This window comes from Copadichromis virginalis, linkage group LG7, assembly GCF_057382275.1.
Source record: "Copadichromis virginalis isolate Kocher_CV1m ecotype Utaka linkage group LG7, C_Virginalis_male_GT1.1, whole genome shotgun sequence".
Lineage (NCBI taxonomy): Eukaryota > Metazoa > Chordata > Actinopteri > Cichliformes > Cichlidae > Copadichromis > Copadichromis virginalis.
The window spans coordinates 30,501,307-30,528,750 of NC_140624.1; the positions used below are offsets into that span (position 1 = coordinate 30,501,307).

At 43.0% G+C, this 27,444-nt stretch overlaps 3 protein-coding genes across 4 annotated transcripts in view; 2 read left to right on the forward strand and 1 right to left on the reverse strand.

The window, feature by feature from the left end:
- Positions 1-201: 201 nt before the first annotated feature.
- On the reverse strand, positions 202-19,397 carry LOC146705321 (scavenger receptor cysteine-rich type 1 protein M130-like). Of its 2 annotated transcripts, none has more exons than XM_085462959.1 (13): positions 19,247-19,397; positions 15,485-15,595; positions 7,638-7,670; positions 7,244-7,531; positions 6,819-7,124; positions 6,111-6,416; positions 4,594-4,899; positions 4,235-4,516; positions 1,799-2,104; positions 1,437-1,721; positions 950-1,267; positions 512-594; positions 202-411 (listed from the first exon to the last, which is right to left on the reverse strand). In XM_085462959.1, exons 1-13 carry the CDS (start codon positions 19,383-19,385, stop codon positions 376-378), a joined length of 2,799 nt encoding a protein of 932 aa, XP_085319085.1. In that variant the 5' UTR covers positions 19,386-19,397; the 3' UTR covers positions 202-375. The 2 variants fall into 2 exon arrangements, with proteins under 2 accessions (XP_085319085.1, XP_085319084.1); XM_085462958.1 differs by having other exon boundaries at positions 202-416.
- cfap53 (cilia and flagella associated protein 53) lies at positions 19,364-24,593 on the forward strand. Its single transcript, XM_085462962.1, has 8 exons — positions 19,364-19,589; positions 20,396-20,625; positions 21,167-21,340; positions 21,715-22,018; positions 22,254-22,472; positions 23,704-23,920; positions 24,044-24,146; positions 24,224-24,593. The coding sequence occupies exons 1-8, from the start codon at positions 19,521-19,523 to the stop codon at positions 24,471-24,473; spliced, it is 1,566 nt and encodes a 521-aa protein (XP_085319088.1). The 5' UTR covers positions 19,364-19,520; the 3' UTR covers positions 24,474-24,593.
- Positions 24,594-26,935: 2,342 nt separating this feature from the next.
- myo5b (myosin VB) overlaps positions 26,936-27,444 on the forward strand; it is a 53,893-nt gene continuing 53,384 nt past the window's right edge. Inside the window, exon 1 of the mRNA XM_085462968.1 lies at positions 26,936-27,048. Coding sequence (XP_085319094.1) covers positions 27,019-27,048 — 30 coding nt within the window. The 5' untranslated portion in view covers positions 26,936-27,018. The remainder of the gene's footprint in view (positions 27,049-27,444) is intronic.

Below are 27,444 nucleotides of genomic sequence, written 5' to 3' on the forward strand. Positions count from 1 at the left end.
CTAAAAAAATTTACTTCAGGCTGTGCTCGAAAGCTGATCAGCTAAGATCCTCCCACAGACTGTGGACTCTCTGGATGCTAGTGACGATCAGAAATAGAAGAAAAACCACAAACTGTCTCCATGTGTGAACAGGTGAGATTCAAACTGTATTCATGCTGACATGAAAAGAGCAGAGATTTGTTTCAAACACAGTACGAAAACTACAGAATAATTCCAGTTTTATTAGTAAAGGGAAGTAAAATCTTTCACTGAGATAATGGTCAGTTGTGTTTCTGCTGACAGATTAATCAAGATGTTAGGTGAGCTGCTCAGACGTCCTCCTGTTCTCCATGAGCTCCTTCGTCTCCACAAACACCAACTTTACCGTCCACCATCTCAGTGTGCTCCTGTCTGCTGGACCTCTGCTTCCTCCTGTTCTGGAGTGGCACACAGATTAGACTGACTGCATCGCTCCTCACTTCAGTTCAATGAACAGACTTCATTCCTGCTGCTAAAAAGATTTATTCTTTACCTTACAGCAGAAATATAAGACGATGTTCTCCAACAGCAGAATCAGCGGCAGGAGGATCACTCTGACGGTAAGACCTGTGTGATCTGATCAGACACATCACAACCATCATGAGTCCAACAGCTCAGGCTATAGCAACATGAAAACAGAATAAACCTGTTTGAGTCAGTTACCTTTGAAACCTAACAAATATTAACAAGCTCAATTAACGCTGCTGCCTCTTGGCAAAGGACACTCTTACAATTAATCTTCATTTTTATTCTCCAGATATTTTATTGCTTGTTAAACTGAAGCTTATAATATGCATGTGAATTCGATTTTTTTTTGCTGTGTCACCTCAAAATTTATGTTTTGTCAAGTGTTTGTCTTTTTCCTTTTTCTCTTTTCCTTTTGTCCTCAAACTCATGTTGATATTGATGGCTGATGTCAGCTTCAGCTTACCTGAGACAACGACAGACAGCAGTCGGCTCTCAGAGGAGACGTTATGAAAAAAAACATGAACGTGATAAACACAGCTGTAGTTTCCTTGGTGGGCGGGTTCTGCAGCAGGAAACAGGAAATGGGCAGAGTGATTGACAGCTGCTTGGGTGTATTTGTATGCTTTGTTGAAGGTAAGCTGAAAGGAGCCTCCAGGGTACTGTGGCTGGATGAAACAACTGATGGTGAAGTTGGAACTTCTGGATACCCGAAACCCCTGCTGCTGGGCCTCAGAGACCCCGTCATTGGAGGACAAAGAAATGACTGGCTGAACAAGCAGGTCTGTAGGAGACAGAGATGATGTAGATAACAATGAAAGGTGTGTCATGTCAGGTGAGGTTCAGTAGTCCATGGAGGATTTGAATCTTTTCAATTCACTCCAATGGAAAACGTTAACTGTCGCTGGACACATGAGTGTTATTCATTGTGTCACAGATTATGGTGCGCTTACCTGAGCAAGTGATATTCACAATGGAGGAAGAGTCATTTGATGTTGCACAGTCTCTCAGAGATGATCCAACCTGAACACAGTCAGGTCTCATCACCCACACTGGCAAGTCTGAGGACTCTACCCTATGTCCTACAGAAACAGCTAAGCCACAGTCCAGTTGTTCACACACAACAGCTGCTTCCTCCAGGGTCCAGTCAGAGACATCCACTGGTCTCCACTCTCCCAAATGTTTCACCTTGAGTGTGCCTGCACACCGATGGGCTCCTCCCACCAGCCTGACGGGTTCTAACAGAAGCAGAGAGTCATCAGCAAAGAACAAAGTGAGTTTAAAAAAAAAATCAAAGCTGCAGCTCCTCTTCTACCTGAGCAGGTGAGTCCAACAGCTTTGCCAGGTGAGCAGCTGTTTCTAGCTGAGCCTGAGCTTCTACAGTCCAGGAGAGCAGACTCATGGCCTCCACACTGGAACTCTTTGCTCCACACTGGAGCCTCCACTTCTCCATAGAGCGCCCCCTGGAGGACCGAAGGAGGCCCACAGCCGAGCTCCCTACAGACCACCTCTGCATCCTGCTGGTCAAAGTCAGCTTCACACACTGAGGACCAGCTCTGGTTAGACTTCACCTCCAGTCTGCCTGAACACAGACTGGAACCATTCAGCAGCCTGACAGAGTCTGGAGACATCAGAGAAGATCAAACAGAAATTTATTTACCATTTAGAGAGGGACCAGAGGAACATGTCACCGGGTCTGCCGTGGTGTTTCACAGACATATTACTGGAAATGCTAAGTAAACTCTCTATACAGCTGTAAAGAGACTAAACAGCCCTCAACAACGGACCCAACATCCCACGCTCCTGAAACACCTCTAACAGGACACCCACAGGAATATGGTTGAATGCCTTCTCCAACTCCATAATACACATGTAGACTGGTCGCTCACACTCCCACACATGCTTGAATATCAGAATCAGAATATCTTTATTGTCATTGTAACAAGTACAACGAAATTAGGTGCAGTCCCTGCAGTGTCAAGAAATGAAAGTTTAAACATGATTACAAAAGAATAATATAAAAAAGGTAGAACACAGTCATTCAGTAATAAATAAAACCTTATTGTACATTTAACACTATTGCACAGGATATCATCCATTGCACTGTACTTGTCAGGTTAAAATGGAGGTAATTATGGGTCATTCAGTCCCCTAACAGCTACAGGGTACAAACTGCTATTCATCTATTTGTCTTTGCTCTGATGCTCTTGCATCTTTTGCCTGATGGCAGCAGTTGGAACAGTTTATGTGCGGAGTGTGAAGAGTCTTTTATGGTATTTTCTGCTTTCCTGAGACAGCGAGAGCTGTGCAGTTCATCCAGGGAGGCTGAAGAGCAGCCGATGATCCCCTGGGCAACCTTTATAATCCCCTTAAGTGTTTTCCTCTGCACTGTTCTGCATCTGGAAAACCACAAACAGTGGCAGTTGCACAGGATGCTCTTGGTAGAAGGACACCAGCAGCTTTTGAAATAAAGACTTTGCTGAGCCTACTGACAGCTCTGCAGCATCGTTCACACACCAGGATAGGTCCTCCATGACGTGAAGCAGGGAAGCAGAAGTCCGACACAATCTCCACCCCATCCCTACTGATAAAAAGTGGTTTAATGTCTGTTCTCTTATCCTGAAATCTACAGTAATCTCCTTGGTCTTGGTTGTGTTCAGGAGCAGGTTGTTGTCCCTGCACCACGCTGTCAGTCACTCCACTTCGTCCCTGTAGGCAGACACCCCCAACCCCCCCCCCCCCCCACAGTTGTAAGTGTACGGCATGAAAGGCAGAGGGCTCAGGACACAGCCCTGGGGAGAGCCGGTGCTGATGCTGATGGTCGAGAAGATGTGGGGGCCCACCGTAACCCTTTGTGTGCATTGTGTTACAAAGTCCTTAATCCAAAGACAGGTGGAGTATAGGAGTCCTAGGGCTGACAGCTTGCTCACCAACCTGTGAGGGAGGATGGTGTAAAAGGCAGAATTAAAGTCAATAAAGAGGAGGTGTGTGTAGCTCCCCTGGTGCTCCAGGTGGTACAGGGAACAATGAAGAGCAGCAGCAACAGCATCCTCAGTAGACCTGTTAGCCCTGCAACCAAATTGGTGAGCATCAAAGGTGGAAGGGATGAAGGACATGATATGACTCCAAACTTGTCTCTCAAAGCACTTCATATACTCAAAAGGATAAAGAGTTGGTCCAATGATCCACAACCAGGATGAAAACGACATTGTTCCACTTGAATCTGAGGTGCAACTAACAGATGGACAATCTTCTCCTGGCCCTTGGCGTAGACCTTTTACTGGCAGACTGAGGAGTGTGACTCCCGGAAGTTGGAACATGCCCACCAGTTGCCTTTCTTGAAGATGGGAGCCACTGCTCCATTCAGATGACAGTGCCTCTCAACTGTCTGAAAGAATCTTATAGAAGTGTGTCAGCCAAGACTGGCCACCTGCGTTTAGAAGGACACCTGTTTCTTTTGCTATCAATTTCTCTGTTCAGTGGCCATTCGTGATATACTGGGTACATCTTTACTTGGTTTTCTCTGTTTATATAGCATAGCACCACTGGAAGTCATTCATACCCCCTCTGTCTGTAACATTCTTCATTAGCTGGCTCTGAGCTGGATCTTTCTGATATATATTTTAATGCCCTTACTACCATCTTCTTTCCTCACTTTTCTTTTCCTGACTCTAACCTAACAAAGTACTGACAGAAATTGTAGATTCGATCCACATAAAGAAAATTATTTGGATTGAAATGATATGCTTACCTGTGCAGTTGAGCTTTATCATGAAGGAAGATGACATGAATGTTGTACACGTCCTTAGAGCAGATCCAGATTTAACACAGTCAGAGCGTACTGTCAGCGGATAGAATCCAGTGGCCTTTGTCCGTCTTACAGAAACAGCAGAGCCACAATCCAGATGTGCACAGACAGAAGCTGCTCCCTTCAGGCTCCAGTCAGAGACATCCACTGGGCTCCACTGCCTCATATAATTTACCTCTAATGTACCTGAGCAGCGACTGGCACCTCCCACCAACCTAACAGGATCTGAATAGAAAGGATAAATTCATCAGTAAAGAATAAAGTGAGTTTGAACCACATCAAAGCTGCAGCTCCTCTTCTACCTGAGCAGGTGAGTCCAACAGCTTTGCCAGGTGAGCAGCTGTTTCTAGCTGAGCCTGAGCTTCTACAGTCCAGGAGAGCAGACTCATGGCCTCCACACTGGAACTCTTTGCTCCACACTGGAGCCTCCACTTCTCCATAGAGCGCCCCCTGGAGGACCGAAGGAGGCCCACAGCCGAGCTGCCTACAGACCACCTCTGCATCCTGCTGGTCAAAGTCGGTTTCACACACTGAGGACCAGCTCTGGTTAGACTTCACCTCCAGTCTGCCTGAACACAGACTGGAACCATTCAGCAGCCTGACAGAGTCTGGAGACATCAGAGAAGATCAAACAGAGAGATCAGAGACAGCAGACACACAAGAAAAAGATGGCAGCAAACAACTATTCACTGATTCAACCTCGGCACAACTCAACATGACTTCATCATTAACAACAGAACACATCTTTATAACAGCACGCACTGGAGACATGTTGAGATGAGACAAGTTGTTCTTTTTTAAAAATATTTTGTTGAATCATCAGATTCTGAATTGACCTCAAGATGGTCTTCAAAGTTGAGTCCAGAACTTCCAGGGCTGTCAGCTGTTTACTTTTGCTGCTAATTTTGTAAAACTCTGAAAGGAAACTTTGTAACATGTAGCTGCAGTCTTGTTTGGACTCCTTTGCAGAAACTTGCCTTGCTCCTTTTCTGCTGAATTTCCACTAAGCGTAGGTGGAGTTTGCCCACAGAAACACAAAAGTTCCCCATCAAAACTGATAACAACCCGCTCATTCTCGCACTTTATACACGAGGTCAATAGTGTGTGTGTGTGTGTGTGTGTGTGTGTGTGTAGGTGTGTGTGTGTGTGTGTGTGTGTGGTTTGGGTGAAGTATGTTTCACAGTCAAATTCAAATAGTTTTTGACCCCTTTAACCTCCTCTTTGATGTATCTATGTAATATAAACATGCAGACCAGAGTTACAAATATATAACATGAACAAATATCATTTTATATTTTTATTACACTTTTTCATATTAAAAAAGTACTTTGAACTAATTCTTTTAGATTTTTTAACTTCACACAACATGACGGTAGGGTTAATTAATGATACAAGTTATTTATTTTTCCTCAGATAAGCTGTGTGTTTAATGAACATTATTCCTGTTAATATGTTTGAAACTTTATATCATATGTATATTTTTGTCCCTGGGGACAGCTTCACACAGTATATGGGCAATAATGTGTTTAATTACATCCTGACAAAAACTAAAGCAGAAAGCTAAGTTCTCCCTGTACAGCATCAGTTAAAGAAACTTTAGTAAGATCACTGTCAATGATGCCATGCATTTAAGAAAAATAATGTAATCATTTGAACATATTGTATTCTATTGCCAGTTATAGCTCATGATCAATGTGTGTCTTTTGAGTAAGCTTAAAGTTAGGATAACTGTGGAAACATCAATATACAAATGTTTAGATGACACCAACCGCTGCAAGTAGAAATCATGTTTATGTCCACAGAATTTTTATTTGCTTACCTGAGCATTTAAGTTCTCTGAATAGGCCTTTTTGTGAAAATGTGATGACAGAGAAACTCAAACACTCTCTCAAAGGAGATCCAGCCTGAGCACAATCACGTTTTATTTCCCAGTCGTCTGTGACTAGCCCGGAACGGGACATGGTCATTCCCACAGCAAAGCCACAGTCAAGACGTTCACAGAGAGCAGTGACTTCCTCCAGGTTGTGTGCAGTATTAATCACATATCTCCACATTCCCAGTTGTTTCACCTGCACTTCACCTGCACAGCGACTGGCTCTTCCCACCAGTCTGACATCATCAGGCTCTGAACAGAAAGCAGAGAGTCATCAGTAAAAGAATAAAGTGAGTTTGAACCACATCAAAGCTGCAGCTCCTCTTCTACCTGTAGCTCAGGTGGCAGAGCAGGTCAGCCACTAATCAGAAGGTCGATGGTTTGATCCCAGGCTGCATCCTGGCTGCATGCCAAATATCCTTGGGCAAGATACTAACCCCATGTTTGCCTACTGGTGGTGGTCAGAGGGCCCGGTGGCGCCTGTGTCCGGCAGCCTCGCCTCTGTCAGTGCGCCCCAGAGCAGCTGTGGCTACAATGTAGCTTGCTATCGCCAGTGTGTGAATGTGTGTGTGAATGACTGAATGTAGTGTAAAGCGCTTTGGGGTCCTATGGACTAGAAAAGTGCTATACAAATGCAGGCCATTTACCATTTACCTGAGCAGGTGAGTCCAACAGCTTTGCCAGGTGAGCAGCTGTTTCTAGCTGAGCCTGAGCTTCTACAGTCCAGGAGAGCAGACTCATGGCCTCCACACTGGAACTCTTTGCTCCACGCTAGAGCCTCCACTTCTCCATAGAGCGCCCCCTGGAGGACCGAAGGAGGCCCACAGCCGAGCTCCCTACAGACCACCTCTGCATCCTGCTGGTCAAAGTCAGCTTCACACACTGAGGACCAGCTCTGGTTAGACTTCACCTCCAGTCTGCCTGAACACAGACTGGAACCATTCAGCAGCCTGACAGAGTCTGGAGAAAGAAAAAAATGCTGCTGCTGAAAACCATCATCTAAGAAAACTTGCATATGTGTCAAACTGTTGAATTAATGTCAAACACAATGACATAGATTATGTCACTAATAAGCTCACCCAAACAGGTGAGAATCAGGGCTGTATAAGAATTATCTGGTGTTGCACACTCCCTCAGAGTAGATCCTGACCAAACACAGTCAAGTTTGATCTTCCACAAAGATGCAGACATCTGCGGTTTCGATCCGAAAGCAACAGCAGAGCCACAGTCCAGATGTTCACAGACCACGGCTGCTTCCTTCAGGGTCCAGTCAATGACATTCACTGGTCTCCACTCTCCCAGATGTTTCACCTCCAATGTACCAGCACACAAACTGGGTCCTTCCACCAATCTGACACCATCAGACTCTGAACAGAAAGCAGAGAGCCATCAATAAAGAAATTTACTCCTGAAAATGTTAAAGTCAACCTTTCCTGCTGAGTATTTTATTTTTTTGTTTTGTTTTTTGTTCACCTGTTGAGTTGTGTTTCCCTTCAGCTTGGACTCCTGAAGAGAAAACCAAAGAAAACCATCAGTTTGAAGCCAGATGTGCCAGATCAATAAGTGCAAGCTACATGTGTGGAATGAATAGTGCATTTTAATGATCAAGAGTGGAGGCAATAATGGGTAAAAGCAGCAGGAGTAATGGAGGTAGACGGCAGGTGAATTCATGAATGCATGAATCCATTACATTACCCAGCACATCGGACTAAAAGCGTTGCACAATAAACTACTTTTCTAAACATACGCTTTGAAACATCCACATCCATCCAGGGGTAGAATGTGAAGCACTGGCCAAGCTGTCCTCATTCTTTGGGCCACAAGCTGAGCTCTCAGTGGCTGTGGCTCAGGTGGTAGAGCAGATCAGCTACTGATTGGAAGGTTGGTGGTTCGATCCTTGGCTTCCCCAGTCTGCATGCCAAATATCCTTGGGCAAGATTGTAACCCCAAGTTGCCCTCCGATGCGTTCATCGGAGTATGAATGTAGTTTAGTTTGCACTTGTGTTTAGAAGTGCTTGTATGAGTGGGTGAATGAGGCATGTTGTATACAGCGCTTTGAGTACTCCGGGAGAGCTATATAAGAATCAGTCCATTTACCATTCAGTGCGTTTTTCAGCTGTGCTGCTTGATTTCCCTGTAACTAAATTTTCTGCAGTGAATCTGTGAGAGAAGAGACTCTGTCTACCCTGCGTTCTATGGCTCATCACATTCATCCCCCTGACAGTGAGAGGAGCAGCACAGTTTGATGTTAAGTTCAAATTGACCGATTTTGCAGAGTTTCTTATTTTCCTTTGATCGTCAGATATGAGTGTGTGATGGACCGAGTTGAAAAACAGGAGTCGTCCCAGGAATTATTAGAAAAATATAGTTTCCATTTATTTAACCCCCAAAAATTATATTTACAAGAGTAATAAATGTTGAGCTCATAAAAGAGGTCAAAGAAACAAAACTGAACTCAGGCAAAGACTGCAGACTTAACAAACCAAATGACTGCCCAAACATACATAATTGACCTAAACATGAAATGACATACAAGGGTATAAACAAGGAAGTGCAGAATTATTAGGCAAGTTGTATTTTTGAGGAATAATTTTATTATTGAACAACAACCATGTTCTCAATGAACCCAAAAAACTCATTAATGTCAAAGCTGAATGTTTTTGGAAGTAGTTTTTAGTTTTAGCTATTTTAGGGGGATATCTGTGTGTGCAGGTGACTATTACTGTGCATAATTATTAGGCAACTTAACAAAAAACAAATATATACCCATTTCAATTATTTATTTTTACCAGTGACACCAATATAACATCTCCACATTCACAAATATACATTTCTGACATTCAAAAACAAAACAAAAACAAATCAGCGACCAATATAGCCACCTTTCTTTGCAAGGACACTCAAAAGCCTGCCATCCATGGATTCTGTCAGTGTTTTGATCTGTTCACCATCAACATTGCGTGCAGCAGCAACCACAGCCTCCCAGACACTGTTCAGAGAGGTGTACTGTTTTCCCTCCTTGTAAATCTCACATTTGATGATGGACCACAGGTTCCCAATGGGGTTCAGATCAGGTGAACAAGGTGGCCATGTCATTAGTTTTTCTTCTTTTATACCCTTTCTTGCCAGCCACGCTGTGGAGTACTTGGACGCGTGTGATGGAGCATTGTCCTGCATGAAAATCATGTTTTTCTTGAAGGATGCAGACTTCTTCCTGTACCACTGCTTGAAGAAGGTGTCTTCCAGAAACTGGCAGTAGGACTGGGAGTTGAGCTTGACTCCATCCTCAACCCGAAAAGGCCCCACAAGCTCATCTTTGATGATACCAGCCCAAACCAGTACTCCACCTCCACCTTGCTGGTGTCTGAGTCGGAGTGGAGCTCTCTTTTTTTTTTTTTTTTTGGCCTGTCCCATTTGGTTCTTTAGCCGTCAGAATTGTTGTCTGAAGACCAACAAGGATACCCAATGGATTTACTTTGCCAAATGGATCATCGTAGCATTGCCGTATTGGTCCATTTGATCGACCTTTGTTTTTATTATTTATTATATTTTATTTTCAGTTGTTACAGATGGGACAGACATGAGTGAGGGATAGGAAAGGGAGAGGGAAAGAGGAAGGAAAAGAAAAACAGAAGGGGAGAGGGACAGTGAGAAAGGGGGGGAGAAAAAAAATCTCCTGGATCACCTGTTGAGAGAAGAATAGAAAACAAGCAAAAAAAAACCCCAAAGCAACATACTAAACACAACACCATCGCATTAATCTAGCTAAGTGTAAACAGCAGTAAATACTAAAAATTCAATGTTGTTGTGCAGCACGCAGGACAGACAGCGCACAATGTGCTTTGAAGTAGCAGCCAAGAAAGGTGTAATTTAAGTCTACGAGCAGTGAACATCCGTGTGCATACCTGTGTGGATCAGCGCGCTTGTATTCAAATGGTTTCCACATGTAATGGTATGCAAGAGGATGTAGCGAGCCATAGCCCCGTCCCCCAGGGCATGAAGCAGGCATGGAGGAGATCCAGGCCCCAGACATCCAGAGGCCCCAGAGTGGGAGAGCCCAAGGAGGACCACCGGAGGGGCATCCGTGCCACCCTCATGGGAAGGGCTGAGGATCCCCAGACGAGGTGTCACCCAGTAGCCACCGAGCAGAAGCTAGAGGGGGCTGCACGGGCACGCCGGTGCAGGACTGGAGCTCTCTGCCCTTTACCAATCCAGCCACGGGCCCATCAAGACTCACTCTCATTTCATCAGTCCATAAAACCTTAGAAAAATCAGTCTTGAGATATTTCTCGGCCCAGTCTTGACGTTTCAGCTTGTGTGTCTTGTTCAGTGGTGGTCGTCTTTCAGCCTTTCTTACCTTGGCCATGTCTCTGAGTATTGCACACCTTGTGCTTTTGGGCACTCCAGTGATGTTGCAGCTCTGAAATATGGCCAAACTGGTGGCAAGTGGCATCTTGGCAGCTGCACGCTTGACTTTTCTCAGTTCATGGGCAGTTATTTTGCGCCTTGGTTTTTCCACACGCTTCTTGCGACCCTGTTGACTATTTTGAATGAAACGCTTGATTGTTTGATGATCACGCTTCAGAAGCTTTGCAATTTTGAGACTGCTGCATCCCTCTGCAAGATATCTCACTATTTTTGACTTTTCTGAGCCTGTCAAGTCCTTCTTTTGACCCTTTTTGCCAAAGGAAAGGACGTTGCCTAATAATTGTGCACACCTGATATAGGGTGTTGATGTCATTAGACCACACCCCTTCTCATTGCAGAGATGCACATCACCAGGGCTGTGCAGAGAGGTTTAAAGGGGCGGGTGCTCAAAGTTAAAAAGGGGCACATTGAACCAGGCTGAATAACAACAACACACATTCATCAAGAATCTAATATGGGCAACAAGGCAAAGCAAACATCGCCGATGTTTTACCTGATGGGTACATGGTAAATGGCCTGCATTTGTATAGCGCTTTTCTAGTCCTTAAGGACCCCAAAGCGCTTTACACTACATTCAGTCATTCACCCACAGGCGATAGCAAGCTACATTGTAGCCACAGCCACCCTGGGGCGCACTGACAGAGGCGAGGCTGCCGGACACTGGCGCCACCGGGCCCTCTGACCACCGCCAGTAGGCAAACATGGGGTTAGTATCTTGCCCTATCTATCCACTCTGTGCAGGGGCAAAGCTTATTAAATTTTTAAACTGTAGAGATACAATCATTTTACTGTTGTAAAATCCAAATTTTGTCTTATTTAAAATATAAATCTAATATAATCTGCTTCTTAATGTATGTTTTTTAAAATACAGCGTGTGTTTTTTAAAATATTATTATAATGCATAATTATGTGGACATGGATATTAGATCGTTTTTTAGTGAAATATAATCCCTCCAGAAAGGCAGGAAAAGCCCGGAAACTTACTTTAAAACTAAATATGTTCTAAATACTTTAAAACTAAATATGTTCCCTAAAACGGTGACAGAGCTACAGACCCATGACAGCCTTACACAGGTAGCCAGCAGCTATGACCAGCACTACTTGTGCAGTTAATAAAAGGACAGGTAATGTTTGTCGCGCTGTTGCACACACAGCACGTTCGTTTGTTTCAGTTCGTCAGTTGCAACAAGACAGCTTACCAACGTGTACGTAATAAGCTAATACTCCTGGGTGCTATACACTACAGTGTACGCTGTACACCTACTTACTGGTTTTGTCGCATCAGTCTGTGTCTCTGAGTTAACTTGTGTTTCTCCTACAGCTCCGGACGGCTAAAAATGCGCGTGCTCTTTGTGAGCTCGTAACCAGCGCGTTCTGCCGTCAAGGGCGATCATTGGTTAAATGTGATCATGTGACTGATGCAAGCCAGATCCTTTTATTTAGCAAAACTGTGATTAATAGTTAAATATTATTGTTGAGGGGCACAGACAGGACTCCGCACGCACACACACATTAAAAAAATAATAATAATAATTTTTTTTTTAAAAAGTTGCCTCAACAAAAGGGCACTTTGGGAACCCAACAACAACAACAATCTTTATTTATAGAGCACATTTAAAAGCCTTGGGCATACCAAAGTGCTTTACATCCATCCATCCATTCGCTTCCGCTTATCCTTTTCAGGGTCGCGGGGGGCGCTGGAGCCTATCCCAGCTGTCATAGGGCGAGAGGCGGGGTACACCCTGGACAGGTCGCCAGTCTGTCGCAGGGCCTACACACAGGGACAGACAACCATTCGCGCTCACATTCACACCTAGTGGCAATTTGGATTATCCAATTAACCTATCCCCACAAGCTGCATGTCTTTGGACGGTGGGAGGAAGCCGGAGTACCCGGAGGGAACCCACGCAAACATGGGGAGAACATGCAAACTCCACACAGAAAGACCCCGGCCTGATGTTGGAATTGAACTCAGGACCTTCTTGCTGTGCGGCAACAGTGCTAACCACCGTGCTTTACATAAAACAATAAAAAATAAAACAGTTCACACATTAACATCAAATTCATAAAAGTAACGGATTATGTTCACAGATAAAAGCCACCAATAAGAGTAAACTGCAGCACATAGATTATAGCAAGATAAGACTGTACCACCATGATAAAAGACACCAATAATGGAAAGATAGCAGAGAATTTAATACAATAGGTCACTGCAAGCAAGCCAGCATTTAACTGGTAGAAAAGGCAAGTTTAAAAAGATATGTTTTTAGCCGTGATTTAAAAGAATGAATAGAATCAGACGCCCGGATGCCAATCGGGAGATTGTTCCACAGCTCCGGTGCAACTAGAGCAAACGATCGATCACCTCTAGATTTCAGTCGAGATCTGGGCTGAACCAACAGTAACTGTGAGGAAGACCTTAAAGCCCTAGCAGGAGCATATGGGTTTAAAAGTTCCTTAAGATAGCTTGGTGCAGTGTTATTGGTAATTTTAAAAGTAAACAACAAAATTTTAAATTGAATACGATATTTGACAGGCAACCAGTGCAGATCAGCAAGGACAGGAGTAATGTGGGCAAACTTCTTGGTTTGCCCACATCACATTACCCTTTCCATCAGGAAAGGGGCGGGTGCTCAAGCCCCTCTAGCGAGCCTATACAGCTTGGAGTAAGACAACATGCATGAAGAGGATGATGTGGACAAAATACTCATTTGCCTAATAATTCTGCACTCCCTGTAGAATGGCTGATCAGACCATTGTGACACATGAGGGGTAACAAACAAAACAAAATCATAAATCAAAAACGAAGCAGTACAATCTAGTTTGTTAATAAACTAAACACTAAAGAAGAAAATCAAAAACCCCATTAAACCCTAAACTCAAATATTTAATTAAATACAAATACTTTGTTTTTAAAGTAAAGAAAATACACATCCTCCCCTTCAGCAGGAAGTGGTGGTGTGGTCCAATTATCTTCCTTCATATTTAATGGTTTCAAACCCTGGCTACCATCTTTTGTCCAGCAACTCCCAGGGATGATACCAGGTAAGAAATAAAAAGACAAAGGTTGGTCAGAAAGCAAAGAAATGAAGTAGTATGAATACATAAGTAAACTAAATGTGCGCGCTTACAAATAGAACAAATGTATCCAAACCAATCAATAAAGTTATTGGCAACTAAAATGTATTACTATGTTCAAATGAAGAATGAAAATACAAAATTTACCGACTTTAGAGTGTGGCCACGGGTTTGGCCATCACAGAGTGTATGGGTGTTTGTATGTGTGTCATGTTGGTGTGTGAGCCTGTTCAAAGTGCGTTAAAGCCAAAATCTACGAGAGAAAGATGCAAATAATGAAAAATGAACAAAAGTACCCATTCAAATCTGAATTTATAATTCGTTTTTTATCATGTAATAGAGATTTGGAAACCAAAGAAGTCTTGAGTCTAGTTAATTTCATACCCTGAGCACTAAAACTTCAATTAACGTGCTTATCTGAAATTGTTACTGATCGTGTTTTTACCAACTGTCTTTTTAAACTGTGATAGACGGATTTCTTTAATCTTTATTAAGTTTAAACTGTTCCCATGAGCTCTGACCAGTCTGAGGAGCTGAGTCAGTGACAGTGACAAGAAGAGTATGTTAAAAATGAATCATCCATGTCAACTTTTATTTTGACAGCATCTAAAACAGTTGCTTCACACACACACAAAATGTATCTGGCGTCAAACAAACCTTAAAGAATCTTTAAGACAAATTAATCATGTAAAAAAAGTTTTTAAAATAAAGACATAAAAAGGCAATATTAATCCGCTCCGTACGCCATACTTACAAAGTATGATGCTGAAATATTGTCTTTGCACAAAATTACCATGAAATTATGCTGCAGTTAAAATTAGTTACAGTATGATTTATCATTTCCTGTAAAATATATGGTGTTATGCTAAAAATTACTCATGTGTTGTGTAAGATTACTTACACATTAATAAAGACTAATGCAATAATTCATTATTTATACAGTACATTTTATGTTTGTAATCTGACTTACCCCCTTATTTTAGTGTCCCTACCTTTAAATAATACAATTTATATGAATATAATTACTTTGTAACTTCTAAGAAAATACATAAAAATTCCTTTTAATTACAGGGCAATTATGTCCTTAGTGACAAGCCGTATTATGAAGGGTTAATTTTTTTAAACTTAGTTTTTCACCAAATTTTACACTGAGATTTCTAATGTTTATGTTACAGTTATTTTTAATAAACTATTTGGTTAAAGAAATGTTTAAATGTACCAGCAAACCTCTGTGCTATGCATGGTGTTTGCTTTGGGGTTAGGTAAATAAAGAATGATGCATTTTTCTACATTGGGATTAAATAAAATGTTTCATGGGTTTTCATGTTAGTAAGTATATGTTTAAATGTTCTCTGTGTTTCATTCATGTGGGTTTTGCTTGTTTAAACACTAAACATGTTAGAAATATTGAAGTTTAATAATTTTATTTCTACATGTAATTTGGGGTTTATTAAGTCAACAAAGCATTACAGTCACTATAAGATGAGCTTATGACAGAAGATTTACAGTATATACTGGTAAATGTAACAGAACAATACTAAATCATAATGTCACCATTTGACCTGTCAGATGTACAAATACATACAATTGCATGAAAAATATTTGTGTACATCATAATGTTGGCACTCACAGTGGCCTCAGCAATGTTTATTCAAAGTTTCATCATGATTGGTCCACTTGTCTAGGATGAGATAAGGGACTTACAAACACACATACAGCAAAATCATAATGTATATAATTTTCTCACTGCCGTTTGGTGAAATCCTCCAGTCAGATCAGTGAAAGCTTACAGATGATGTTTAAACCAGTCCTACCTGAGCTCCACAACAGCAGCAGCAGCAGCAGGTGATCCATGTCCAGGTAGATGTCTCTCTGCCTGCTCGCTGCTCTGATCATCAAACCTGCTGTCCTCAGTAAGTATCTGCCTGCAGGAAGAGACCAATCACATTTACTTTTTTATCGTGAATAGGAAGTGGCCTTACCTCACTGACACATGTTCAGTATTTCCTGGGTGTTTGTTTTTGTCTGCAATGTTGGAAACTATCACATAACCCATAAAACAGAAATTATTTTTACAAATAATAAACTGTTCATTTACCTGTGGGTATAAACACCTGTGGTCATTTCAAATGGTAGGGGGGAAAAGCTCACGCTTTTATAACGCTTTCCTACTCTGCTGGATCACCCAAAGCACTTTATACAACATGACTCTTTTACCAGCACTTCCTACTATCTAATATTCAAACTCTGATTCATGCATCAGAGAGCAATTCGGGATTAGTATGTTGCCCAAGGATATTTGGCATGCAGACAGAGCAGCCGGGGATCAAACCGCCAACATTCTGATAAATAGATCACCTGCTCTATCGCCTAAGCTACAAGCACTTTATAACTGTTTAACCCTACTGATGGTATTGTTTTAGTGGTATATGCATGCTAGGTAAAAGTTCACAAATACACAAGTGTGCACCGTAATGCAGGTCTTGAAACTGTGTGCTAACAACTAGATGAAATCTTCCTTCTTCCTCTGTAACTGAGGAGTGAACACAGTTTCTGGATCTGATGATTTGTTTTTAATGTAGCACTTCTTTTATTTAAACAGTGTGTGTGTGTGTGTGTGTGTGTGTGTGTGTGTGTGTGTGTGTGTGTGTGTGTGTGTGTGTGTGTGCGCGCAGTGTGAATGTGTGAGTGTGTGGGAGGAGGATGAGCATGACTGATATGCAGAAAGCGCTGTTATCACAGTCAGGACAGGAACCCAAAAAGGGTTCCTGGATGATTGAGAATGCATCAAGACGTCAGGACAGGAACTCCACCCACTGAGAGTGAACACCTAGACCTCTGACAAAACAACCTGTTATCCATAAGCATGTTTTTTAGTCATTAGTTATTATTATATTTTCTGCATGGTTTGTTCTTCATTCACATCATTCAAGTTTCTATTTTATGCCTCATTTAGTTTTCCTAATTCTAATCTTTGCCTTTCTTAGTTTTAGTTCTCTTATAATCCATCATTTTATTTATTTATTTTACTTTATTCCCTGAGTTTCACTCCACTGAAAATGATCGCACAGCCTTTTTATAGAAACTGCAGAATATTTAAATGAAGAAAAGCTTGTCTCATTTCCTTCACACAGAAAGATGCTCACGTGCAGCACATGAAATATTAGCCCGCTTTAGTCAGACCTCGTCATGAGGGGTCAGTGAGGCAGAGCAGTTTCATCTGTTTCTGGTTTCTGCTGGTTCACAGTTCTGTTCCTGTTTGAACAACATAAAGATAAAGTTTGTATTTCGAGATTTTCTAAAGAAAATTGATGATAACCTGTAATTTGATAAGAAGCTGCTGTCAGATTACAGGGCTGTGGTTTTTAACCTCTCCATTAAACAGGAATTGAAACTCTTGAGATTAAGAGTGTTTGATGTGAGCGTATCCTGGATTCACACCAGCAGCAGTGACCCAGCACGACCTTCAATGCAGGAGCAACCGGAGCTCCGGAAGGAACCAGGACAAGCACAGGGAAAAACATCGAGAATCCACACAGAAGGGTCCCACCTGAACGTCACTGCTGCTGCCATTGAGTTACCATGACAACCTCACTGAGATGCTCTCATCGGATTACAGCTCATTTCAGCTACGAGTGATAACGCTTGCTAAGAAACCACAGTGCAGCTCAGGATGATGTTCACTGTTTTACTCTGATAACCACACTAATGTCCAGTTCAGGGTTCCAGGAGAAGGATCAGTTGGGTTTCTTCTGACCGGTGGTCTGGACCCTCAGGTGCCACACAGGGTGATGAACAGATACAAATATAAGTTGCTATTAAATGTAAACACACAAAACTTAAAACAGTGTAAATCAGGCAGTCGATAAAACAAGTCTGGAGTTGGACTGAAGAGTTTTTTTCTGTTTCTGCTGTTTTGATTCGTGGCATGCCAACCTGCTTATATGGCCAACTTACAGAAAAGCTGATGTTTGACACACCTGCAGGTAATTTTTCAAAGTGCAGGGTTATTAGTGTGAAGATGCTGGGAAAGGGGGGTAAATTAAATGATAATAATTTTTAAATAACTTAGGTAGTTATAGACAGGGCTGCACATAAGTGATCCGCAGGTGCACATGCGCTGTCAAAATAAAAGACGCCCACAAGATAAGAAGTTACAACGCGCGTTTGCGTACATAAGATTTTCTGGAGGAGGACAGACATTTGTTTAGAACTCTTAAAGATGTCGAAGAAGCTCCTTTAAGCAATTACTGTGATGTTCCTCCACCTCCAAAGAAATGTCAGAAGGAGTCCGAACCACAAAACCCATTTCTTTGGGTTAAGCTGAATGTGAATGCAATCATGACTATGTTTCCCAGGGTCATATATCAGTATATGATTGCGTAAATAACCTTTTCACATCCACCAGGTATTTGATAGGTTTAGGGGAAGTGGTTGGGTTTATTAAACTCAAATAGAAGTTGCCAAAATATCTTAGACTCAGTTTAAAATCAAAGTTCTAGTTTCTGAAAATCTCCCTTTTTTACCTTGTGACTTAAGTCACACCCAACCTTAAAGCTAACCGTCAGCTGTTTACTGTTGACTTGGTGGATTTTAAAGAGAACATGAAATGATAAACGTACAAATCAGTTTACGTGCATCACTTTTATGTTGCACCTGTGTGTAACAATGAGTTTTTGTTAAGAAAATGAGGACATATTGTCCACGTTCACTGTCTTGAATGAGCACGTCGATAGGACCACTGTGTACATTTACTTACTTAAGTGCTTTAAGTGAACCTCCAACCTGGACTGCTTCCTCTTGTCTGATCAGTATCACTAAAATTAAAAACATCCTGCCTATGAGTGAAGCTGAAAAACAAGTCAGTGTATTGTTAAATGTCACTCAGAGTGAAGTGTTCTCATCTTTGCAGTAATGTTTTGTGGCACACAGGCCTATCTGTAAGTTCTAAAAGTTCATTCTTGTGAACACCGTATTTGGCTGTGATTTCAGGCTATGGACTTAGAAGAATTGCTGAAACATAGAGATGTTCCTGTGCATTACTCGTAAAACTAAAGACAGCATTTTTCTACACATCACATTTTACAGGGGATTAAACCTAATTTCAAGTAAAGTTTACTGAACTTTCCAGTATTGAATAATAGTTTATGAAAATGTTTCATAAATTTTTTTCACTAAACAAAGCTGACTGTGGATCATGTCAGGCAAAGAAAAACAAGATGGGGGTTTTAATTTAAGTCACTGATGAAAGATGATGGAAGTGATATATATCACCACATATTTCACTGTGTCGACTCATCTAAATCATCGAAATTACCTTAGTATCAAAAGTGTTAAACGGGGCTGAGGTGACTCACAGTAACAAATAAAGTTTAGTGTCGCTGCCGACCTGCAGAGGGTTATTCGTGGGTGTGCAGAGAGGAGGCAGAACGATCTGAACGATTCGCATTAAGTCAGACTTTGAAACAAACCAAACTTTGTGCTATAATTACCATACTATGATTTAAAAACCTTTTTTCACTTAAAAAAAACGTTTTAAATAAAAAAGAACTTACAAAAAAAACTCCAAAACTTACACTCTCGTGCTTTAGGGGGCGGGGCAGCCCCGGAAAAATACGGCGCCCACGCTGATGCACCGGAGCAGCATGTCGGCTGCGGTGACGCATGCGCATACAGTGAGCTGTGACCTACGTCTTGTCTGTTTGTTGCTTCCATGGTAACGGAAAGCGAAGGTCTCCTCTGTGTTTTAACTTTTTACTAAGACTTACGGAGCTCCGAGAGCTGAAACGAAGAGTCGTGAACCGGAGAGCAGAGGCAGACCCCCGGACACCAAGAGCCCAATCCCGCGGGATGCTGCTCAGTCAGAGGAGAACGAGGTGCAGGGAGATCACCGGACCCACGCCCCACTCTGTGGCTGTGGTAAGAGGGACACCAACAAAGAAGCAGCACCACGCCTTTAGTAAAAATGGTCCATAATAGTAAGGTAAATAGGTAAATTTACTGCAGGGTAAAAGTACAACAGAATGCAGCGGTGTAAAGGCAACATTTAAAGTAATAGCACTTATACTGCTGTTAAGTAAAAGTACAATTTCTGCAGTGTGAAGGTATAAGCGCTGTGAGTGATCTCTTAGAGAAGAAAGTGCTACATAATCACCAGTCCATTTACCATTTACTATGCAAAGTGTCCTATTTCAGAGTAAATCTATAAAGTATTATAGTTGCCGTTGCTTCAGTATTAACCTGCAACGTAACTAAACAGGAGTAGTGGCGTAAGATATGTTTGTGAGTTACAGTGAATAGAATAGATTAGATTAAAAAAGAATAGAATAGAATAGCTCTTTATTGTCACTGTTACAAGAACAATGAAAGGCAGTTTGGCATCTCTCCGTGTGAAGTACACAATAGCGTAAGTAAGTGGGAGTGAGTGTCCAGGTTGCGAGGGGTCTTTGAGGATGATGCTGGCTTTCTTCTGAAGTCTGCCAGGATAAATGTCTCTGAGGGGGGTTAGTGAAGTGCCAATTGCCAGCTCTGCTGCCCTCACCACCCGCTGCAGTTTCCTCTTGTCCTCCAAAGTGCAGCAGTTGAACCAGAGTGTGCAGCAGTAGGACAGAAGGCTCTCCATGGTGGAGTAGAAAATATGAATACTACTCCTCACAGTACTGCAGTGTTACTGATGTCAGTTTCTGTCTGTGTGGTTGTTGTTCTGGATCTGTGTGGTGTCTCAGAGAGCCCGGCCTCCTGCTCTGAGGCCTGCAGAGCAGCTGATGCTGCAGAGGCAGAGGCAGGACGCGGCCCGAGACAAAGTGCTGGAGTTCTCCAAGTACCAACAGAGCTGCAACATCAAGACGTCATGGCTGAAAGACACGGAGCAGCGATTCCTGAAAGGAGCCGTGGAGAGGGGAGTCCAAGCCGCCGTGAGCCAGCACGAGACTGACGTCGAGCAGAGGAGACGCAGGTTTGATGACAAAGTCCACCCACAGCACCTTTAGTACTCAGATTACTTTATACTCTGATTACACAACACACATGTAACCTTAGTACCTGCTAATCAAGTGACTTTTTACCGGTTTTCATCATCCAGTATCCCACCTAAAATCAGAGATTATTAAAGCTCAGAATAATAATGCATCATAGTTTTAATCCTCGGCTGTAGTGAGAGTAGAGAGCATGTGGAGGAGAGCCTGGAGATGAGAGAAGAACTGGAGATAAGAGGAATAAGCACACAGGTGGAAAGATAAACATGCAAGCAGCAGATGAAGGTGGATGAGTTTAAATATCTGGGGTCAACCATCCAATGTACAAGGGTGCACAAGATGTGAAGAAGAAAGTGCAAGCAGAGTGGAGGAGAGGAAAACCTCAGAGGAGGTTCATGGATGTAGTGAAGGAGGACATGCAGAGGGTTGGTGTGACAGAGGAGGGTGCTGAGTGGATGGTGGGATACAGTATTTACAGTCTGTGCTTGCTGTGACATCTTTCTCACCCAATCGTGTCCTAAGGCTGGCAGAGCTGCTGGAGGTGGAGGAGCAGCAGTTCCTGCAGGAGATGGAGGAGAAAAAGGAGACAACATTAGAGAAAGAGGCAAAGATGAGAGAGAAAGCCAAAGCGCTGAGACACAAGAGAGAGAGCGAGCGACAGCAGCTGGTGTCTGAGAAACTGGAGCAGCAGTTTAGGTACCCTGCACCCTCCACCTAAACATCCACCGCAGCATGTCTTATAGAGATGGTGATTCACTTTAATTAAATAGCAGAAAACAGTTACAAATATTCATCTCAATTACAAACATTCCCAAGATAAATCATTAATATTAGAGCCAGTGAACTCCCCTGAAGGAATTCATTTCAAACTACTGATTCACACTGGAACAAGTTAAACGGGAGCACAACTCGAGGCAGGAAGCTAGTTTGGCCTACCTGAACTGAAGCTGCTTAAAAACAAGTTCAGAAAGTTAGACTTTAAAATGCTGATGCAGTCCTGTAACCAACATCAGAAAATCCTTTTAGTTTTTAATGAATAGTCTCAGCTGTGTGGTTACTGCTGTGCTCAGGGAGCAGTGCGAGGAGCTGCGCAGCATCTGCAGCAGGCTCACGGAGCAGCAGGTGTCCCAGGAGCGAACCGCTCAGGTGAGGAGCCGGCAGGCGCAACAGCGGCGGCAGCAGGAGGAGGACCTGCTCTTCTCTGAACTGTGGGCGGGTGACGGGCGAGCCAAAGAGGAGCTGGAGGGCGCTCGAGCCCAGAGCCGGCGACACAGGAACGAGGAGCAGCGCAGCATCCTGTGCAGGCAGATGGAGGCGGCCGAGCAGCAGAGGCAGCGGGAGAGGGAGCTGAAAGAAGAGGAAGCCCGGCTTCTGGTCTGTTCCTCAGTCATTACAGTCGCACTCATCTCAAATCACCACAAGGGGGAGACACAGCTCACAAACACACACAACCACTGCAGATCATTCTGATGCTTGAAAGATGATTTAAAGGGTCATTCTGAGCATGCCCAGGAGCCTCCTGTTCATACACATTCACCTGTGACACATTCACCTTTTGCACATTTGGCAGGCGTGGTAACTGAGTGTATGATAACTGTGTGGCGTGCAGGCGCAGCAGCGGCAGACGAGCCTCCTGCAGGAGCAGCGGGAGCAGCAGCAGAAGCTCCAAGCACAGCAGGGCCAGCGGCGGCTGCTGGACCATGGTTTAAGGCTGAAGATGAAGCGCCTGGCCCGGGAGCAGCGCGAGGAGCTGGAGCTGGACATGAGCATCCTGCAGGCACTGCTCAAGCAGGAAATAGATGAGAAACAAGGAGCTGCTCAGAGGAAGGTAAGAGAACCTGAACGTCAAGGCCGGATTAAGCCAGGAAATGTAAAATCAATTCTATAAATGATTGTTCTCTTGTTTGTAACACTGGGGTTTAACACAAGATGAGATCTGTGTCCTCTCGAGGATGCTCACAGACTTAGATTGGTGGCTGTTGGACTTCAGTCAGGGCGCTTTTTATCACTGAGTTTGTGAACCACTTCTTTTTTTTTGTGCCGATTATGTAGTTCTGCTGATCTGATTAAGGGATGGCCTCAAACTAGCACTATGGCAGGAAATAGCATTAACATGTCTGAGGTCATGTGTTCAGCTGTAAAAGGTCAGAGAGCACTCTGCTATAAGTGTCTCTGCTCCTGTTCTTCAGTGAGAGAAGGACGGCGCAGCAGACTGCAGGTGGATGCTATGATAGACTGCTTTGGTAATAAAAGAGAACTGAGTGTAAAAGTAAAGCTGACCACGAGCTCTGGGTAGAGACCAGAAGAATGAAGCTGAGAGCTGTTCACCTGCATCAAAAGGATCAGGCTGAGGTGGAATGAGGAGGCTCAGACACGACCGGGTTTAAGTGTTCGATCTCCTGCTGGGAGGAGGCCTCAGTGCAGACACAGGACACACTGCAGAGGTCTGGGGGGTCTGACTACTGCTCCTGAGACCTGAACTTCAGGAACAGCACTCAGAAGATGAATGAACATTATTTGATTGGTGGATGAGTTTTCTGTGCTGTTCCTTCTATGGTTCAGTGACAGATTGATTCTTAGCACTGATCCTCTCAGACAAATTCAAATGACTTCAGTGGAGGAATGAAAATATTCAGGCAGTGTTAGCCACAGTGAGTGCACTTCCTCATTCAGGCCAGCAGGGGGCCTCAGAGCACTGCAGTCAGCTGTAGCTGACACAAGAGTGAACATTGATGAAGCAGGTCAGACATTTACTAAGGACCTGAAGCTGCCTACAAGCTGAAGTTAATCAGTATGGTCTAACACAGAGTAAAGATTAAATTAATGTTTCAAAATTGGAAAAAATGTAAATAAAACGTATTTCTTGTGAGGTGATGAGAATCAAGAAATTCAGATAAAAGATGGAGAACAGTATTTGCAGTTTTCAGCAGCGAAGAGAAAGGTTTTCACTTGTGAATGAACATGAGAACGCACTCATCTGATTTACCACGTGCATGCTTGTGTGTGTGTGTGTGTGTGTGTGTGTGTGTGTGTGTGTGTGTGTGTGTGTGTGCATTCAGGCGGAGCTGCGTGAGGAGCAGCGCAGGTACCGAGAGTATCTGTTCGAGGAGCTGCAGAGACAGAGGAAAGAGGAGGAGGAGATGGAGCAGCTGATAGAGGAGCAGCTGAAGGAGGTCTGGGCTAAACGAGAGGAGAAGAGCCGGCTGGAGAGGGAGGCCAGGAAGAGGCTGATAGAGGAGGTGATGGAGGCGCAGCACCTGCAGATCCAGAACAAATGTGAGGCAGTTTTTATACTTCGGTTTGAATTCTTTAATCGTTTCAGTGTTTAAATGCTCACTTAATGTGTGTGTGTGTGTGTGTGTGTGTGTGTGTCTGCGTCTGTGTGTCTGTGCACTCCAGTGTATGCTAATCTGCAGAAACAAGCCCAGGTGAAAAAGGAGTGTGAGGAGCTGGAGCGAGTTATCGAGGAGGAGAATCAGAAGGAGGAGGAGGAGAAGAGACGGTAGGTCAGCAAACGGCCGAGTGCTGTTCGTGTGTCTGATATCCGTGTGTCTGACTTACTGTCTGTCCGTCCCACAGGCAGAAGCAGGCAGCTGGAGCATACCAAGCCGACCTCCGTGCTCAGATGCAGCAGCAGCAGCAGCTCCACTCAGAGCTGAAGGCTCAGGAGCAGCGGGAGCACCAGCAGGGCCTGTTGCTGGAGCAGCTCCTCAGCACCAAGAAAGAGCACATACTGTCCAGATTTATGTCCCACAGTGCTGGCACCCACCCTTTTAGGAGAGTGGAGGTCTCCAGGTCTGCACCCCAGACCCGGCTTACAGACTACTGAACCTCCACAGTTTAATTGGGGGACGGGGTGTGTATCAGGTTTCCTCCACGTGTATTTTGTTTGGATGTTTCTCTTTTATTTAACACACAAAATTCATTAAAAAGAGTGATTTCAAGAGAAGTTTTAGTCTGGTTATGTTTCTGTGAAGCTGTTCAGACTATTTAAATTTAAAGAAATTGAATCACAGCTGAAAAAAGTTTGGAATACAGAAAAATAACACTTAATACCTAAGCTCATGTTGGTATTAATAACAGCGGTTCTCTGAAGCAGTTTTATTTATATCATGATAATAAACACCTGAAGTAGGTGACAGAGTTGTGCTGCTTTGGTTTGCCCTTTAAATGCTTCACTGTGAAGTGACTGATGGGGTGGGTGATGTCAGAGGAGCCTGTTTGTGATTCACACTCTCTGTTGGGTAATATTTACTGAAGGAGAGGGAAGAGAGCCACATTACAAAACATCTCAGTCTTTTATTGTGAAAGAATCGTCATGTGGTAAAAAGAAAATAAGCAACAGCAGCAGTTTGATGTAACTGTAAACCATCTCTAATAATTATAAATGACTCTTCTTTATGAACATCACTGCAAGCTGCTGACAGAAGACTCTCCGGATGAAGCTCCAGCTCAGCAAGCATCACGTCTTTAATGTATTTAATGAACAGGTAACACTTAACATGAAGGTGCACATACTCACCTTTCTTTTTCTGTTTATTAGCAGCATATTGGTTCTTCGTTATAAAGCGCTTATTTTATTCGAACCTCATCCTACATGACTATATTCAGGTAGGATGGGAGGTTTAAGCAGAATAAATGGATAAAACTATTTGACTGTTTTTTGAAGATCGCTCCAAATGGCTTTTGCATTACCTTTGGTAGACATGTGACCTCCTCTTCTGGCGGAGTTTGTACCCGGCCTCTTTTTCATATATTTGTCATTAATAATCTGCTGTGTTGTTTGGATTACACACTATGAAAATGTCTCGATCCTAAGATCCTAAGCCTGACTCCATTAAGTCAGTCCAAGAATCGTTCACACTAGTTTTCCTTTAACGTTCCCTTTATGCGGGGCCCAAAACCACCTCTTTGCCCGGGGCCATGCTTAGCGTTTAATCCGGCCCTACTGTAATGCTGTCACTTTGCATATGCTTACATCATTGTTACAAATCACTAATTGGAGAAGTTAATGAGTATTTAATGTACACTAGAGTCTGTTACTAACAACATACTGTTGCTGCTTGTGTTAATAAAGTTTTTCAATCATCATCTTAAGGAAATGTCACACTAACACACTCTGACACATGCTGAGGTTTTCATGGGTAAACTTGTGCAAGCACAAATAAACTCTGCATCATTTAATCATTACATCATAGCTGGAGGTGGGATGGACAGAATAACATGAACACCTCAGCAAGACCACAGTGGTTTTTTTGGGGGTTTTTTTTAAGAATGCTGAGAAATAGCAAAACAATCACCTGAAGTTCAAAATGACTTAAAAAAACGGTCTCTGCATGCCTGAACTCACCTGAATAACATATTTAACTCAATATTTTCATTTATTTCAGTTCATCTTTGTTTCACCTGATCATGTTTGTAAACCAAACATAAACTGTATATCAAAGATGGACACAGCATATAGGTCAGTAAAGTGAAGCATTGCATTACTCCTACTATGCAGGAAAAAGAAGTAAAAAAGGAGTCTGACTGAATAGAACACTGTGACAAAATGAGTCTACTGCTCACCTGATCTCTGACCTCAGTGAATTTTTCTTCAAACTCCACCCTTTCCTCTAAATATGGTTGCTTCTGGTCCCACAGAAAGTAACATGGCAGCTGCCAAATGGCTAAGAAGTAAGCTTGAAACACTTGTTGCTGTTCCTCAGCACACCTCTGAAAACTGGTGAAAGATATCAGCTCATCCAAAGCTCTGAATCATGCACAGCTACGCTTGTAGAGTCAAAGAGTAAAAAATGCTTACATGTTTATACTGTCCATTTTCTTGTGTAACTAACTGTGTCTCTATTGCACAGACTGACCACAGGACTGAACAGTGATTTGTGCAGCACCAGTAAAGATTATTTTGAACTGTTAATAGTGCACAGCTCCTCTGTTCCCAGAATGAAACAAGGCTGGAAAACAGTGACATGAATGCTAGTGCCACATTATATTTCACTGATGTCAGAGGAGCACAGGTTCAGGAACATTAATGAAAGTCACAGGACTGTCAGCCTGTGGTGAGATTTCTTCTTCCGTGTGCAGCCTGTTGAAGTTCTCTGTTGTTCTTTTTCACGCTTGTGTTTCACAGCCTTCACGGCTGTGGCAGCGTGATAAAGCCTGTTGTGGGTGGACCGGCGTCTTGTCAGACTCATGTGCAGGTAAACACCTCATACCAGCAGAAGGAGTGGTTTGGGAGTGGACTCATTAGCTGAGTAAGAATAATAGCTGTGCTCAGACAGGTCTGAGACGAGCTGCTGCTTCCCACAATCACTGTCACAGGATCTAATGCAGCTTATTTCAGCACATGAGGATCTATTTATCAGCCGGAGAGGATGAGCGGAGATTATTACCCCTACTCCAAGGTAAAGGACCTGTTATTGCCTCTGTACTCACTGTAAGAGCTCATATCTGTGGTTAATGTTCACACAAAATATTCTCTATAACGTTCACTATCAGCCTGTCGGCATTACACAACATCTCTGATAACAGACACACTTTACTGATGTGTTATCAGAAGGAAAGGTCTGACTTACATAAGAACATTTTATGTAAAACCAGCTTTATACTCTCACATTTTATGTCTGTGAGGAGATATTACAGGAAATATAAATGTTATGGGTGGTGGTGCATGAAGGTCAAATATCCTTCTCTGGCTCGATAGACTTTTTAGTTTGACCTTGTTTGTGAGAGATTTATCAACATGTCTGAAGAGAAAAGGATAAATTAGTTAGTTGAAGGATTCTTAGAGGCCTGAATGA

Coding starts and splice junctions, on each gene's coding strand:
- cfap53 (XM_085462962.1), top strand. CDS start 19,521: ATGCTGCTCAGTCAGAGGAGAACGAGGTGCAGGGAGATCACCGGACCC. Junction 22,019..22,253: donor AAGAGGAAGCCCGGCTTCTG/GTCTGTTCCTCA, acceptor TGTGGCGTGCAG/GCGCAGCAGCGGCAGACGAG. Junction 24,147..24,223: donor GAGGAGGAGGAGAAGAGACG/GTAGGTCAGCAA, acceptor TCCGTCCCACAG/GCAGAAGCAGGCAGCTGGAG.
- LOC146705321 (XM_085462958.1), bottom strand. CDS start 19,385: ATGGAAGCAACAAACAGACAAGACGTAGGTCACAGCTCACTGTATGCG. Junction 6,417..6,818: donor TGTTGGACTCACCTGCTCAG/GTAAATGGTAAA, acceptor CTTTCTGTTCAG/AGCCTGATGATGTCAGACTG. Junction 595..949: donor GCTGTCTGTCGTTGTCTCAG/GTAAGCTGAAGC, acceptor GTGTCTGATCAG/ATCACACAGGTCTTACCGTC.